The sequence below is a fragment of the Condylura cristata genome, unplaced genomic scaffold, assembly GCF_000260355.1.
Source record: "Condylura cristata isolate star-nosed mole 26May11 unplaced genomic scaffold, ConCri1.0 scaffold00032, whole genome shotgun sequence".
Classification (NCBI taxonomy): Eukaryota; Metazoa; Chordata; class Mammalia; order Eulipotyphla; family Talpidae; genus Condylura; species Condylura cristata.
Window position 1 is genome coordinate 558172 of NW_004567133.1, and position 14492 is coordinate 572663.

At 49.7% G+C, this 14492-nt stretch overlaps 2 protein-coding genes across 5 annotated transcripts; one reads left to right on the forward strand and one right to left on the reverse strand.

Moving 5' to 3' along the window:
- Window positions 1-16: 16 nt before the first annotated feature.
- On the forward strand, window positions 17-7306 carry MCM7 (minichromosome maintenance complex component 7). 2 transcript variants are annotated; one of them, XM_004691906.2, is made up of 15 exons: window positions 17-156; window positions 1353-1432; window positions 1642-1806; window positions 1981-2105; window positions 2180-2360; window positions 2665-2802; window positions 3101-3250; window positions 3395-3509; window positions 3596-3727; window positions 3958-4041; window positions 4394-4787; window positions 5086-5169; window positions 5703-5871; window positions 6633-6742; window positions 6934-7306. In XM_004691906.2, the coding sequence occupies exons 1-15, from the start codon at window positions 126-128 to the stop codon at window positions 7133-7135; spliced, it is 2160 nt and encodes a 719-aa protein (XP_004691963.1). In that variant the 5' UTR covers window positions 17-125; the 3' UTR covers window positions 7136-7306. The 2 variants fall into 2 exon arrangements, with proteins under 2 accessions (XP_004691963.1, XP_012587325.1); XM_012731871.1 differs by lacking the exon at window positions 17-156 and adding an exon at window positions 955-1067.
- COPS6 (COP9 signalosome subunit 6) lies at window positions 6730-10683 on the reverse strand. Of its 3 annotated transcripts, none has more exons than XM_012731873.1 (11): window positions 10589-10673; window positions 10248-10373; window positions 9922-10053; window positions 9517-9605; window positions 9362-9424; window positions 9086-9133; window positions 8896-9010; window positions 8712-8804; window positions 8515-8615; window positions 8245-8389; window positions 6730-7066 (listed from the first exon to the last, which is right to left on the reverse strand). In XM_012731873.1, the coding sequence occupies exons 1-10, from the start codon at window positions 10656-10658 to the stop codon at window positions 8249-8251; spliced, it is 978 nt and encodes a 325-aa protein (XP_012587327.1). In that variant the 5' UTR covers window positions 10659-10673; the 3' UTR covers window positions 6730-7066; window positions 8245-8248. The 3 variants fall into 3 exon arrangements, with proteins under 3 accessions (XP_012587327.1, XP_012587326.1, XP_004691965.1); XM_012731872.1 differs by lacking the exon at window positions 6730-7066 and adding an exon at window positions 7386-8103; XM_004691908.2 differs by lacking the exon at window positions 6730-7066 and having other exon boundaries at window positions 8133-8389; window positions 10589-10683.
- Between the last annotated feature and the right edge of the window lie 3809 nt (window positions 10684-14492).

Consider the following 14492-nt stretch of genomic DNA (forward strand, 5'->3'; position numbering starts at 1 on the left):
CGTGGGGCGCGACGTTTCGCGCCAATTTCGGTTGGTCGGCCGCCGTACCCCGCGCGGACGCTCTTACTGCCCTGGGACCCGCCGGCCTGAGCCAGCCAACTGCTGCCGCGCGGCCCTCGGTAGCGATGGCCCTTAAGGACTATGCGCTCGAGAAAGGTGAGGGTCTGCAGCCCCGAGAGGGGTTCCTGCGCAGGAAGCCTCCCAGCTACCACCTGTTGATGTGAGCTGGAGTCGTGGGGGCCAGAGCCGGCTGGGCTCTGGGGGGAGGGGGGGCGCGAGGCCAGAAGCGGGGACGAGGATGTGAGGCGGCGGGGCTGAGGCAGACAGTGCCTGGGCAGGTGCACGAGTCGTCGAGGTCGGCGATCTCGTTCTCGTGCGGGGAGGGACTGGTGACCGTGGTGGGAGGTGGACAGCCGTGGTGGGGACTCCAGAAGGGAGAGTAGTGCCCGGGAGATACCTGGGCTTCAGGGGGCGCCGCGTGAGGGCTCCTCGGCCTTAGGGAGGATACCCAGGAGTCGGCTCCCGGCTCCCCTCTCCGGCACTCAGCGCTCGCGTCCCTGGGAGACGCGCCGAAGCCCTGGGGGCGGGCCCACTCGGGCCGCTGCGCGCCGGCATTGGCCGTTTTAGGCCAACCTCCAAGCGGAAGTGAAGGCTGGCGGAAGTTGCGCGGTGCCGCTGGAGGGAGTGTCGTGTGTAAACAGTGTCCTTCCGCGCTGTGGCCTCCGAGAGAGCTACTTAGGTTGGGGGCGTGCCTGGGATGGGGCGGTTTAGCGGGAACCCGCGAAAGGCAGTAGTGGGCTGGGACGGAGTCGCCCTGGACGAGCCGGCCAATCGCGGGTTGGGCTCCCGCCTTGGGCGGAGGAATCCCGGGCTGTGAGGCGGCAGCATCTGGGCCCATGTGCTTCTTTGTTTACTAAGAGCGGAAGCAGTGGCGGGAGAGGGGGTGGGGTGGAGGACTGGCCTTGTGGCAGCGATCCCAGTGAGGGCAGAGATTTGGGGGTCCAAAAGAAAAGGGGAACTCTTACGCGTGGGAAGAAGATGGAGACTGGACGCACTCGTGTTGCGGGGTGTGTGGGAGGCACCTGGGAAAGAGTACTGGGGATTTTAACTAAGGCAAAGACTGGAAATCCCCCGGGGGGAGGGTAATACTCTTAACTGAGGGGGCCCTTCATTCGTCCCTAGATGAAAGCTGACTCGCAAAATGGAGCTATGTGCCGTTTGGGGAGACCTACTTAAAATTAGTTCATAGGTTTTTCTTTTAAGTGAAAGTGGGTTTCTTAGATTTCCATCAGAGGGGTTTGCAGTGAGGTCTCTGAAAGATTGATCCTCGTGATTTTACCTTTCCCTCATAGAAAAGGTGAAGAAGTTCTTACAAGAGTTTTACCAGGATGAGGAATTTGGCAAGAAGCAGTTCAAATATGGAAACCAGTTGGTAAGTCATAAGTTTAAGTAGAGGGCAGAGGTGGTCTGGCTTAGGTATTTGTAGGAGTTTGGGGGCTGTAGTGTTGAGTATTGCTCTTCATGTTATTTACTCCCCTGCAGAGGCTACATGGAATATGCTGAGTGATGGGTACCACAGTATGAACGCTGGTGTGCACAGTAGATCTGGCTCTAGATGTTGCTGTCTCTTCCCCACCCCAGGTTCAACTGGCTCATCGGGAGCAGGTGGCAATGTACATAGACCTGGATGACATTGCTGAGGATGATCCCGAGTTGGTGGACTCTATTTGTGAGAATGCTAAGCGCTACGCAAGGCTCTTTGCAGATGTTGTGCAAGAGCTGCTGCCTCAGTACAAGGAGAGGGAGGTGAGTGGTTGCAGGAAAAAGCAGGGCAAGAAGAGAACTTACCGGTCTGTCAAAAAGCTACTCACTGGTGTTTTCTGAGCTAGTAAAAAGGGAGTTCTGATTTCTATCTCATACCCTCTATGCTCTTTCCTTTACCCATCCTGCCACTCATTTTTCCTATCTTTCTTCGTGTAGGTGGTAAATAAAGATGTCCTAGATGTCTACATTGAGCACCGGCTGATGATGGAGCAACGGAGCCGGGACCCTGGGGCTGCCCGAAGCCCACAAAACCAGTACCCTCCTGAGCTTATGCGCAGATTGTGAGTGGTCTTAATGGGGAAAGTGTGGGGATTCCCCACCCAGAACCTTACTAGTGACTATTTTCTCCTTCTAGTGAGCTGTACTTTCAAGGTCCAAGCAGTAGCAAACCTCGTGTGATCAGGGAAGTACGAGCTGACTCTGTGGGGAAATTGGTGACTGTGCGTGGGATTGTCACTCGAGTCTCTGAAGTCAAGCCCAGAATGGTGGTGGCCACTTACACTTGTGATCAGTGTGGGGCAGAGACTTACCAGCCGGTATGTATAACACAAGGACCAGGAACACACTTAATTGCTAAGTATTTTAAGTGTTCGTTTTGTCTGATGTTTATCTGCCTTTTGTGTATTGTAGAGCCTGTCTTTGTGTTCGCTCACCTTTCATTCTGACATATAGTCAGTGGTCTTTTATTTTGTGTTCTTGGTGCTTGTCATTCATTTAGAATAACTGAAGATGTTGATAATTCTTAAGTATTTGTAATGAAAAAAAACTGCAATGAAAAAGCAAACTGACTCTGGGTTTGCTTTTTTCTCATTGTTTTTGACCTCGTTTCCTATACCTTAGATCCAGTCTCCCACTTTCATGCCTCTGATCATGTGCCCAAGCCAGGAGTGCCAGACGAACCGCTCAGGAGGGCGGCTCTATCTGCAGACACGTGGCTCCAAATTCATCAAATTCCAGGAAATGAAAATGCAGGAACATGTGAGTTTGGGATAGGCGACCCAAGGAACTTGGCACTTGTAAGACTAATCTTGTCGCATAGTGGACAAATGAACAGGAGGAAAGAGTTGAGAGATAGTGATATTATCTAGAACAGGAAGGAGGTTAACAGGGATTTCCTTAGTTGGGAAGAGATAAAGGAGATTAGTTGTTCTCCTCCTGTAGGCTTATCTGAGACTGGGCAGGCTGAGTAGATAGTGCTATGCCCAGGGAGGGAAGGTTAGGTCCTCATGGGCCTTGGGTTCCTTCCACTAGGCCTCATGTACAATTTGTCCCGCAGAGTGACCAAGTGCCTGTGGGAAATATCCCTCGTAGCATCACTGTGCTGGTAGAAGGAGAGAATACAAGGATTGCCCATCCTGGTGACCATGTCAGTGTCACTGGTATCTTCTTGCCCATCTTACGCACTGGGTTCCGACAGGTTGTGCAGGTAAGAAATGCTGTTTGAAACGTTTTCGTTTCTACCTTACTCTTTCCTGTAGAGGAGATTGAACAGAAAAGTTTTGTCAGGCATTCCTAGATGCATGGATGGGCAAAGAGACTTTATTTGTATCCTGGCATTTTCCTGCCCAAGGGTTTACTCTCGGAAACTTACCTAGAAGCTCATCGAATTGTGAAGATGAGTAAGAGTGAAGATGATGAGTTGGGAGCTGGAGAGCTGAGCAAGGAGGAGCTGCGGCAGATTGCTGGTGAGGGGCCGTGAAAAGCCTGGGAATAGGGGTTTCTACTTGGGAATATTTTCTCAAAAAATAAGTGGTTTTTTAATTTTTCACAGAGGAGGATTTCTATGAGAAACTGGCAGCATCCATTGCCCCAGAGATTTACGGGCATGAGGATGTGAAGAAGGCTCTGTTGCTCCTGTTGGTGGGCGGTGTGGACCAGTCTCCTCGAGGAATGAAAATCAGGGGTAAGAGGGCATGGAGAAGGCTCAGGGTGAGTGAAGGCATTTGGGAGAAACGAGGGTAATAGCTTTGTGTTCCAGTACATCACAGAACATCGTCTTATGGGTACAGGGAAGGATTAGGAGAAGGTAGTGTTCTAGGTATGGTATGGGAGGAGGCCACCAAAGTATATTTCTGGGTAATTTGCATCAAAAGGCTAATCACTTAGGGTTTCCTTTTTTTTTTTAATCTCTAGGCAACATCAATATTTGCCTGATGGGGGACCCTGGTGTGGCCAAGTCCCAGCTCCTTTCCTACATCGATCGCCTGGCCCCACGCAGTGAGTAATTAATGGACCCTGACATTGTGAAAACCAGGGTAGGCTTTCTGTACTGTCGACTTTCTGGGGGGGTGGGGGGGGGAATGGGATCAAAAACGGGGGGGGGGGGTGGGGGGGGGAATGGGATCAAAAACGGGGGGGGGGGGTGGGGGGGGGAATGGAGATGATGCTATGTCAGGGCCCCACAGATCTTCAGGTGCTGCCAAAGGCCTGGGTGGGAGGGGGAGCAGTTCCAGTGTAGTTCTCACCTGACTACTTTATTCCTTGAATTCTTTGCTCTTTTGCGTGTGCTCATTCCTTCCTCTTTTCCTGAGTGATGTCTGTTTCTTCTCTTTCCAACCCTGCTGTTCAGGCCAGTACACAACAGGCCGTGGCTCCTCTGGAGTGGGGCTGACAGCAGCTGTGCTGAGAGACTCCGTGAGTGGAGAGCTGACCTTAGAAGGGGGCGCCCTGGTGTTGGCTGACCAGGGCGTGTGCTGCATAGATGAGTTTGACAAGATGGCTGAGGCTGACCGCACGGCCATTCATGAGGTCATGGAACAGCAGACCATCTCCATCGCCAAGGCTGGCATTCTCACCACACTCAACGCCCGCTGCTCCATCCTGGCTGCTGCTAACCCTGCCTATGGGCGCTACAACCCTCGCCGAAGCCTGGAGCAGAACATACAACTTCCTGCTGCATTGCTCTCTCGATTTGACCTCCTCTGGCTGATCCAGGACCGGCCTGACCGAGATAATGATCTACGGTGAATGAAGCTCAACACCCAAGAAGACAACCCTTAGTTGTGATCTGGAGGGAGGGAGGAAAAATTGGAACCCCCCTCAGATTCTCTCCTTATGGAAACTCCAGAGCTTTCCTACAGCAGGGCCTGGTCCACAGTTCTTAGGAAAAATGGTGGGTCAGGGCAGACATGCTGGTGAGGAGTTTCTGGGTGTGTGACACTGTCCCGCCAAGAGAAGATGGTGGAGCAGAGAGAAGATAGTGAATAGGGCTCAGAGTTTGTAGCACCACAAAGAATGTTCTTCCTTGCCTCCTCTTACCAGGTTGGCCCAGCACATCACCTATGTGCACCAACACAATCGGCAGCCCCCTGCCCAGTTTGAACCTTTGGACATGAAGCTTATGAGGTAGGCAAGCTGCTGGGTAAGGGCCTGTGTATCTCACTAGCTCTGTTGTGGTTGGGCCGTGTGTCTTCTGAAGTTTTCAGTGTTGGGGTGCATATTTTCCCGTAACTTCTCCAACTTAGAGAAGAATGGGTCTGCATCACAGTATCCGAACCTGCCTCTCACACCACCTCCCACCTTCCTGCCTCAGGTGAGGGGAACGGATTTCCAACTGGATCCCGGTCCATTGGTGCTTTCTCTTCTGTGGGTCTGTCCAAGGGCTCCCAGTGACCCCTGTTTTCTTGAAGTAAACCTTTGGTCTTTACATAAATAAAAAGTATATCTCCCCCCCCAAAGCCTTGTCCTATTTTCAGAGGTGGGACTTACTTAACCATTTCTGGTCACTGGTGAGATCTTACTCACACATAGGACATTTTCCTTGAAAAGTTAAAAATTCAGTGACAGTCAAGCTCTTGACACACACCCTAGTTTTCTGAAATGGAACATTCTTGTGATGGAAAAATTTGCTCCATTTCCCATGAGCTTTTCTTCCACAGACGTTATATAGCCATGTGCCGTGAGAAGCAGCCCACAGTGCCAGAGTCTCTGGCTGACTATATCACGGCCGCATACGTGGAGATGAGGCGAGAGGCTTGGGCTAATAAGGATGCTACCTACACTTCGGCCCGGACCCTGCTGGCTATCCTGCGACTGTCCACTGCTCTGGTGAGTGCTGAGCCCTGTGCTGCTGGAGGGTGGACTGCTGACTGGCAGGGCAGCCTGCCTCTTTAGTGTCCTCTCTTGCTGCCTGCCTCCCACCCGGGCCCTGCCGGGGCTAAAGTGCTGACAGTGCAGATAGTGTCCTCTCCGTGCTACCGCACTGTGGGTACTTGCTGCTCCAGCAGGGCATGCACAGCGTCTGTGGAGGGAAAGGCTTTCTCCCTGCTTCTCACACCTCATTGGGGAGGGGTGGGGTTTGTCTCACTCCCGTGTCCTTGTGCCTGTGCTAGAAACCTTCATTTCTGTCCTCACATCTCGGACCTTAGTCCTGGGGGCTCCAAAGTGCTGTTCGTGCAGGTAGTGTGATTACCTGACCTACTGCTGAGCTAGCACTTCCCGAGCCCCGGGGACACAACCTCTGCCATTCACCTTCTTGGCTGAACTCCCCAAGCTCCATCTGTCATGGTGGGGAGCCCAGTGGAGTTCAGAAGGGTCTGGTCTCCCTCACAGGACAGCTGAACACCGGGACTGGCCAGTGTTGAGAGGCGGAGACTTGGGCAATTGCTGGACGCTGCCCTGGGCATTGCACTTGTCTCGGTCTGACAGTGCCGGCCCCACACTGCGGATATTTGGGGTGGGGAGAGAAGGGTGCCTGCACTCTGTGAGTAGGCAGTACACAGGTTGCTCACCTTTAGCGCTGAAACCAGGGGGCTCCCTGACTTGTCGCATTCCCCTCCCGTTTCTATCTCTCTCCTACCTTCCCTTAGGCACGTCTACGAATGGTGGACATAGTGGAAAAGGAAGATGTGAACGAAGCCATAAGGCTAATGGAGATGTCAAAGGACTCACTTCTGGGCGACAAAGGGCAAACAGCTAGGTGAGTGGTTTATTGGAAGAAATCCCAGGGTCACCTTGACATGAGCAGACCACTTACCCTGTGGCTCCTGCATGCACATGCACAGGATGCTGACCTCAGGACTAAACACTGCTCCTGTTGTGGGATGTATCTATCATGTCAGGTGTTCAGTTTATGCCCTGACCTCACACTCCTGTTGTTATTTCCTTCAGGACCCAGAGACCAGCGGATGTGATATTTGCCACTGTTCGAGAGTTGGTCTCAGAGGGCCAAAGCGTCCGGTTTTCTGAGGCAGAGCAGCGCTGCATATCTCGTGGCTTCACACCTGCCCAGTTCCAGGCGGCACTAGACGAGTATGAGGAGTTAAATGTCTGGCAGGTCAATACAGCCCGGACACGGATCACTTTTGTCTGATCCCAATCACTTGATACTGGGGTTTGCTCTGCATACCATGCTAATTAAGCTTTCCCCTCCCGCTTCCTTTAAAAACCTAATTATGCCCTTGTGGGGAAAAGAGAACAGCCCCCTTTTTTCCCTGAGCTGCACTTGTTTTACTCCTTTTGCTAATAAAGTGTTTTTAGATTATTGCTTTTTGTTAAAACGGTAAATTTTCTAGATTCCTTATTTCCTTTATCCTTGTCTCATTTCTGTTCTGGCCAAACACCAATGATACTGGGGATGTGGTGACAGCTAAGCCCTGCTACAAGGTTATGTCTGAGTTGGATCTCCACTGTTTTCACTGGGACGCTGAGGCACAGGATCTAGTGCCAGCATGAAGTGCAGGCAGATTCTTGGGGCAAGGGCCTCTACATTTCTACTTCTGGCAATACCTTCATCAGACATCTCACCTCCCTGGTCCAACTCAAAAGCCTTGTTTTGGAAAATAAAAACCCAGGACTGAAAGGTAGCAGCTCCTAGCACAAGTCACAAATGCCCACATTTAGGCTACTTCACCTCAGCTCTATCAAGTAGAGTTGTACAACAGATGCCTCACAAGCCCGGCACACAGCTCAGTAACTAGCATGCAGTAAATGTCAGCAATAATCAAAAGATCTGTTGGCGCTACAATGCACAGACAACCAAGGACTTGAGCTGGCTCCAAAAAAAGTGTAATACCCCTTTTAGCCACTCCTTTCTGTACAGCTTGAGAAAGTAATTTGTTTACAGGGTTGGTGTCACAGGACATTTAAGGGGAAGAGTCCTTGAGTGGATGCTGGCGATTCTTATAAAAAAAATTCATCTGACTAGACCTGGGAACATGTCAAGTGGCTGTTAACAGCTGGTCACTGAAAGCTGTTGGTAGAGCAGATGCTAAAAAGGGACTCAAGCCTCCGAGACAGGGTAGAATCAAGGGCTTCCAAGTTGAGAAACCTGTGTGGTGCCTGAGAGAGAGAACACAGCCACTGGAAGGGGTGCTGAGGGGCTGCTCCCCTTTTATTAATAACAGGTTTCTCTCAAGGGAGTATAGTGCCCCTCCCCTCTGGGATAGTTATCTGACCCCTGTGCATCATCCCTTCAAGTACCCTCTCAGAAGAAGAGCCCCCGCATCCGCCTGCCGATGCCTTGTCGATCATAGAGGACGTTGAACTTGTTCACGAATTGGTTCATGGTGTTGCATGTTTTGGTGATGGTGCCAAGGTATGCCATGAGCCCCACATCATTGCATTGCTGGGAGGGAACAGAAAAAAAAAGTTCCCCAGGGGTTGAGGTCCCTCACAAATAGCCCAGGATGCAGCTGAGACCCAAGTTCTCCATGCAGAAACACCCCACCCCCAATAGGTTTTAAAACTCACATCATAAAAGTCTGTCTTGAACTTGTCTGTGCTGAGCACTGGGAGGCAATGACACAGAGCATAGGCCTCCCGCAGGATCTCATGGTTAAAGGGAACCTCTCCTATAGACATAAAAAGGCTACATTAATGTGGTTGCCATCACTTCCCTGAGAGGGAGAGGAAATGTGATACAATTGTCAGGGAGACGCCTATCCTACCTGCTTCAGAGGCCTTGACATACTCCAAGATTAGCTTGACACGGCTGTGCAGCATCTTGATAGCACTATGCTGTGCTATCAGGTGTTCAGCCACTGCATCAGGGAGATACAAGCCACAGTTGAGAAGGCATGTGACTATACCTTCCACCCTCACGTATAAGGAAGCCCCTCCAGTTGCCATTACCAGTGGAGTTCTCTCCACTGCCAGTTGCCGTCATTCGGGCCACATGGTCTACACCAATGCGTTCAGCTTCTTCTGTGGCCAGAGTGTAGGTCAGCTCAGCAAACAGCATTGTGGCCTAAAGTGCACATAAGGTAAGTCAAAAGCAGGAAAGTAAGGAGCACAACCTGACGGCTGAAGGTCAGGGTATTACCTCTCCATTGATTATGTCAATGACAGACTCAAAAACACTGACTGGGAGCTGTAAAGAGATGGAAAAGAATTGTTACTAACAAGCCCTCAACTGGGGTTTGACCTTTCACATTAGGTTTCCTCATCTAATCTTCCCAAGCACTCAGTGAAGTAGGGATTCTCACTCTTGAAAAATGCAGTTAGCAGTCAAGTAACTAACTCAATGGAACTCTCATCCAGTGAAAGTCATAGTGACAGATAAGCTTGACAGTGTGAGTACAGGGCCAGGGTTACTCACGTCTGTGTGCTTGGTCATAGGATTCAACTTAAGAAAGAGGGGGCTCTCGATGATCTCGCACACCTGAAAGGGGAATAATGAACAGAGTGTCGATGCCCATCTTCCCCTCAGCCTACATTCTCTGCCCCAGCATGCACAGGTGTGAGCATGTATACCTGCTTGTGGACGTGGATGTCGGAGGGATCAGGCGGCCCCCCTGTGGTATACCAACCCAGAAACTCCAGCTCCTTGAATACCTGTTTAACTGGGGAGGAAGGGGCCAGAGCACATAGTATTTCTTTAAACCATCCTTCCTTAATTGGAAATTCCTGTTATATTTTCAAACACCTTCTCTCCCTGCTCAAATTCTGGTTCAGTTTAGGGTGTATCTTCTATGCGATCTTTCATCCTTCACCTTTGGGGAAATAATCTGAATGTGTTCTTTTCCTGACATCTCTTATGCTACTCTCTATTCATTTTCCCTCTCTTCATGTCCCGTTACTTCTTTGCAACCCTCTCCATCTTCCCCACTCTGCTTTTTGTACTCCCACTCCTCTCCCGCACTTCTATTCCCTTCTCACACTGCTCCTCCTTGGTGTAATAATATTCCTTGTCAATGATAATCTTCTCTTCCACGGTGTGCGACAGCAGCTCAAAGGAGTTCATCACCTCGATATTTCGGCCTTCCTGCTTCCCGATCAGAGCCCCAATCACTGGTGGAGATAAAGTCACAAAAGAGGTGAACCTAAGGAATATGCTGAAACTTTTCCCTAACCATCCCAGCTTAAGGGTTTGAGGTCAGGGTGAAACAGGTATTGGGGAAACTGGCTTCATTAAAGAATGGGAAAAGCCCACTGTCTGCGGGTGGTGATGAAAAATAATTTGAAGAATTATGCCGAATACTCACCCTGCATAGGCCGCCCTTCCTGGGAGCGCATGCGAATCCAATGGTCTGAGATGTTGAGGATGACGAGAGGATGAAGAGCGACTGAAACACTTCCAGTCACTCCGGAGGCCATCACGCTGGGGACTACTAGAGGTGGAGGAAAAAGGCGGGTAAGTCCGGCTCCCAGTTCTTTTCTGGGGTTGGGAGTGGGAGAAGCAGGACCCTGGCCATACACTGCTCCCGCAAGTTATCCCGAGGAGCGCTGTAGCTGTTCTGCCCTCCTGACTCCCCCTGCGAGTCCAGGACATCTTTGACGCGCCCCGAGGGCTGTCTCCAGAGGCTGCCCTCGCGGGGCGCGTTACCTGCTGCGTCCACCTCCATCCCGCTGCTCCCTCCGGTCCCGTTCGCCGCCGCTGCCGCCGCCGCCGCCATTTTCCCCACGCCTGCCAGCCTTGGCCCCGCCCCCTCCCTCCCGGTTTCCGTAGGCCTGCGGCGCATGCTCAGTGTTCTGTGCGCGCGCCCGTACTGGCGCAGGGCAGCCGCGGTCTTTCCCGTCTGGCGCCGCTGCTCGAACTGGCGGTGGCGCTCGAACAGGGTGGCCCGGGGTCCGCAAGTCCTCGCATCTGAGATATTGCACAAACTCTGGCCAACCCTCTCGTGTGCGATTGACCGTGAACAAATTGACCCTACTCAATTTTACTTCTCATCAGTAAAATTGGGTTAAGACTGCCTAATTGCTAAGGTTCGCAGAAAAGAATGGCATATCGTGTTACTGCCCTCAGCGTAAAACCCACGCTCCTAACCACGGCCTGCGAAGCCTGCAAGATCCAGACCCTGCCTGCCAACGCCCAGGCCTCTGCTGGCGTGATCCAAGTGTTTCAGCCACAGTGGCCCTCAGATCTGTCCTTTCAAACACCCCACTGAAGGGCCGTCTGTCTCGCTCATCCCTGTGATGGACACAGGGCACCTGAATAGTATTTGAATGAATGAATAAGTAATTTAGGTGGAACCTGTTCTTTCCCATCTTTTCTCCTCCCAAGTAATAGTGGCGACTGTGAAATGACTTTAAAATTGAATCAGTTGATTATACATGCTTTGACAGTAAGCTCACTGAGCATTTCTTGCAACTGCATTGTATTTAAAAACAACCCAGGGCCCTTTCTGGTTGCACAGTGCATTGAAGCACGCCACTGTGAAGCTAGCTGCACCCACTTCACAAGTTCAGTCCCCAGCCAGGGAGGTGGCTTCAGTGGCGCAGCAGACCTCGCCTGTCTCCCCTGCAGCTCCCCTCAGCAGTATACTTGGTTAATCTGCCTGTCCTGCACCCCACTCTGTCTCTGGTGAATCTTCTCACTGCCACTGTACCTCTGGCCTATACCCCAGTTTTGTATGCATAGATAAATAAATCTAATAAATAAATAAAAGCAACCAAGCAAAAAGAACTACCAATAAAACCCCAGAAGACCTGCAGCTGCACAAGCTAACACACCAATTTCATCTTGCCTTCCACTGAAGCTAAACATAACTCCCACTGATTTGTTGTTTTGTTAACTTTTCTTCCCGCAGGGTAGGGGTAACTGAATGGTGAGGAATAGAGCAGAGGAACCACCTCGGAGTTAGTTTGGATATGATACTGACAAAGTGAATGAATGAGTATATACATCCATAGATACATAAATAGAACAAAAAAGAGAAAAGATAACTGAGGACTGGAGTGAGTCCCCTCCCAGAAACAGACCAGTCTAAGTGATTGAGAGCTGTGAGTCTGGTACTACCAAGAAATTGTATCTCCTTGGGCTCAGTGCTGGCCCTCCATTCATTTGTCCTTTATTCATTTTGTTAACCAAAAAATCAGGAAGCAGGGGGCCTCTCTGATGGCAGAGGAGGTTAAAGTCTCAGTGCTATCATTGCTACAGCCTAAGTTTGATCCCAGCCAAGGAGCTGACCCACATGGCACAGTAGACCTCTCCTGTCTCCCCCACTGCTCCCCTCCGCATATTTCAGTAAATCCACTTATTCTGCTCCCCACTCTGTCTCTAATGAATCCTCTCACACACCCCCGCGCACACACACACCTCTGGCCGGCACCCCAGTTTTCTATGCATAAATAAAAATTTTTTTAAAAAAATCAGGATGCAATTAAAAAGTAAAGCATGTTTATTTGGGAACAAGGAATTGCAATTTAAGGGAGAACAGGTTCAGGCAGAAACCCAAAATGTGCCCCAAGGAAGAACAAAGTATACAGGGTTTTTATGGAGAGGAAAAGAAGTCTGAAGTAACAGTAAAGTAAAGGGGTCCTGAGGTAAAATATCAGATGAATGGTCACAAGACAAAAATAGGTAAAATTCTCTTTTATCTGTTCTTTCAAATGGGATATTCTCATCTTGCTAACTTGTTGGCCTGTTGAAAGCTTTACCTGGTCTATGTAGACAATTTGTCTAAAATAGCTGCCTGGCTCCACTGTGGCAACTTTTCACAATTTACTTAACATAGGTCGGAGTGTCTACACTATTAGGAGGGACGGTGGGGTGCTGTTGTACAGGGAAGGGAAGATACCAATGGAGGGAGGGAACAGGCATAAGGATCCCTTGCATGCATATTCAAACAAAGGGAACTGCTTGTTCATTCCAGGAATAACATCAATGGCTGGAACTAAGTGGATGAGGGAGAGAGTAATCAGATATGAAGTCAGAGAGGTAACAGGCTCAGATCATGTGAAACTTTAAAAGGACTTTGGTTTTACATAAAACACCTGGAAGCAAAGATGCGCCAAACACTACACGACATAAACATCAGTGACACCTTTAAAGATACAGCACCCAATGCAACGATAGTGAAGGTAAGGATAAACAGGTGGGACTACACCAAGTTAAAGAGCTTCTGTACAGCAAAAGTGACATTACAAAAGACAAACAGACATCCCACTGACTGGGGAAAAATTTTCTCACACAAAACTAGCAATAAAGGATTGATCACAAAGATAGACTAAGAACTGGTGAAACTCAACAAAAATAAACAACCCTATCAAAAAATGGGCAGAAGAGCTAAAAAGACACTTCTCCAGGGCCCTCCCTGGTGGCACAGCAGGTTAAAGCACAGCACTGAGAAGCTTAAGCCACTTCCGCATGAGTTTGATTCCCGCCTGCCCCAAAGGTGACCACATGGCACGGCAGACCTCTCCTGACCCGCCCGCTGCTCCCCTCAGCAGTGTACTTCATCGAGCTGCCTGTTCTGCTCCCCACTCTGTCTCTGGTGAAGCCTCTCACCGCCCCTGAGCCTCTGGCCTGTACCCCAGTTCTGTATGCACAATTAAATAAATCTTTAAAAAAAAAAAAAAAACTAGCAACAACAAATGTTGGCGAGGGTGTGGAGGAAAAGGAGCTCTCCTTCACTGCTGGTAGGAATGCAAACTAGTACAACCATTATGGAAAACTGTTTGGAGGTTTCTCAAACTATTAAAAGTGGAGCTTCCATATGACCCAGCAATCCCACTCCTAAGTACTTACCCAAAAGACACAAAAACACTGGTTTAAAAAGATACCTTTATCCCCAAGTTTATTGCTGCTTTATTCACAATTGGAAAGACATGGAAACAGCTCAAATGCCCAAAAATGAATAACTGGATTAAAAAGATGTGGTACGTATACTCAGCAATAAAAAAAAATAATAATAAACACATGTCTTTTGCAGCATACATGGATGGAACTGGAAAAGATTGTACTTAGTGAAATAAGCCAGAAAGAAAAGGAAAAATACCGGATGGTTTCTCTCATGGCAGGAATATAACAGAACAGGAGAGAAAATAATGATAATGATGAACATCTATATACCAGAGACATTTTGGGGGGGTTCAGTGGGGAATGGGATCAAAAACAGTGGGGGGGAGGAAAATGCACTGGACTATGGTGATGGCACACGGGGGATCCCAAGGGGATTGCAACTGAGATGGAAAAATGCACAAAAATGATATAAAAATAAACTATTATATTATTAAAAAAAAAAAGGACTTTGGTTTTCAATCAGACTGATCTGAACAGAGGCATGGGATCACCTGAGCTGGCTGGGGCCCACATCTGCAACAATAAAACATGGACTTTAGCCAAGTCTACTCTCCTCCAGGTCTCAGCCAGTAACCTTTAATCCCTTTGTTCTCAAACTCCAGTTCCAGACAGACCCCAGGCCCCAACACATCCTTGAGTTTCTCTTTCATGCCCAGAGAGGTCTCTCTGGGGATTCTCCTTTCCAGCCCTTTCACTGGCTCCTTGC

What these genes read in the sequence shown, in the direction of transcription:
- MCM7 (XM_004691906.2), top strand. Translation starts at nt 126, where the DNA reads ATGGCCCTTAAGGACTATGCGCTCGAGAAAG. An exon ending in GGTTCCGACAGGTTGTGCAG is followed by an intron (nt 3,251 to 3,394) that starts GTAAGAAATGCT and finishes TTCCTGCCCAAG; the next exon opens with GGTTTACTCTCGGAAACTTA. An exon ending in GGAGCTGCGGCAGATTGCTG is followed by an intron (nt 3,510 to 3,595) that starts GTGAGGGGCCGT and finishes AATTTTTCACAG; the next exon opens with AGGAGGATTTCTATGAGAAA.
- COPS6 (XM_012731873.1), bottom strand. Translation starts at nt 10,658, where the DNA reads ATGGCGGCGGCGGCGGCAGCGGCGGCGAACGGGACCGGAGGGAGCAGC. An exon ending in GATGGAGGTGGACGCAGCAG is followed by an intron (nt 10,374 to 10,588) that starts GTAACGCGCCCC and finishes CTCCACCTCTAG; the next exon opens with TAGTCCCCAGCGTGATGGCC. An exon ending in CTATGACCAAGCACACAGAC is followed by an intron (nt 9,134 to 9,361) that starts GTGAGTAACCCT and finishes ATCTCTTTACAG; the next exon opens with CTCCCAGTCAGTGTTTTTGA.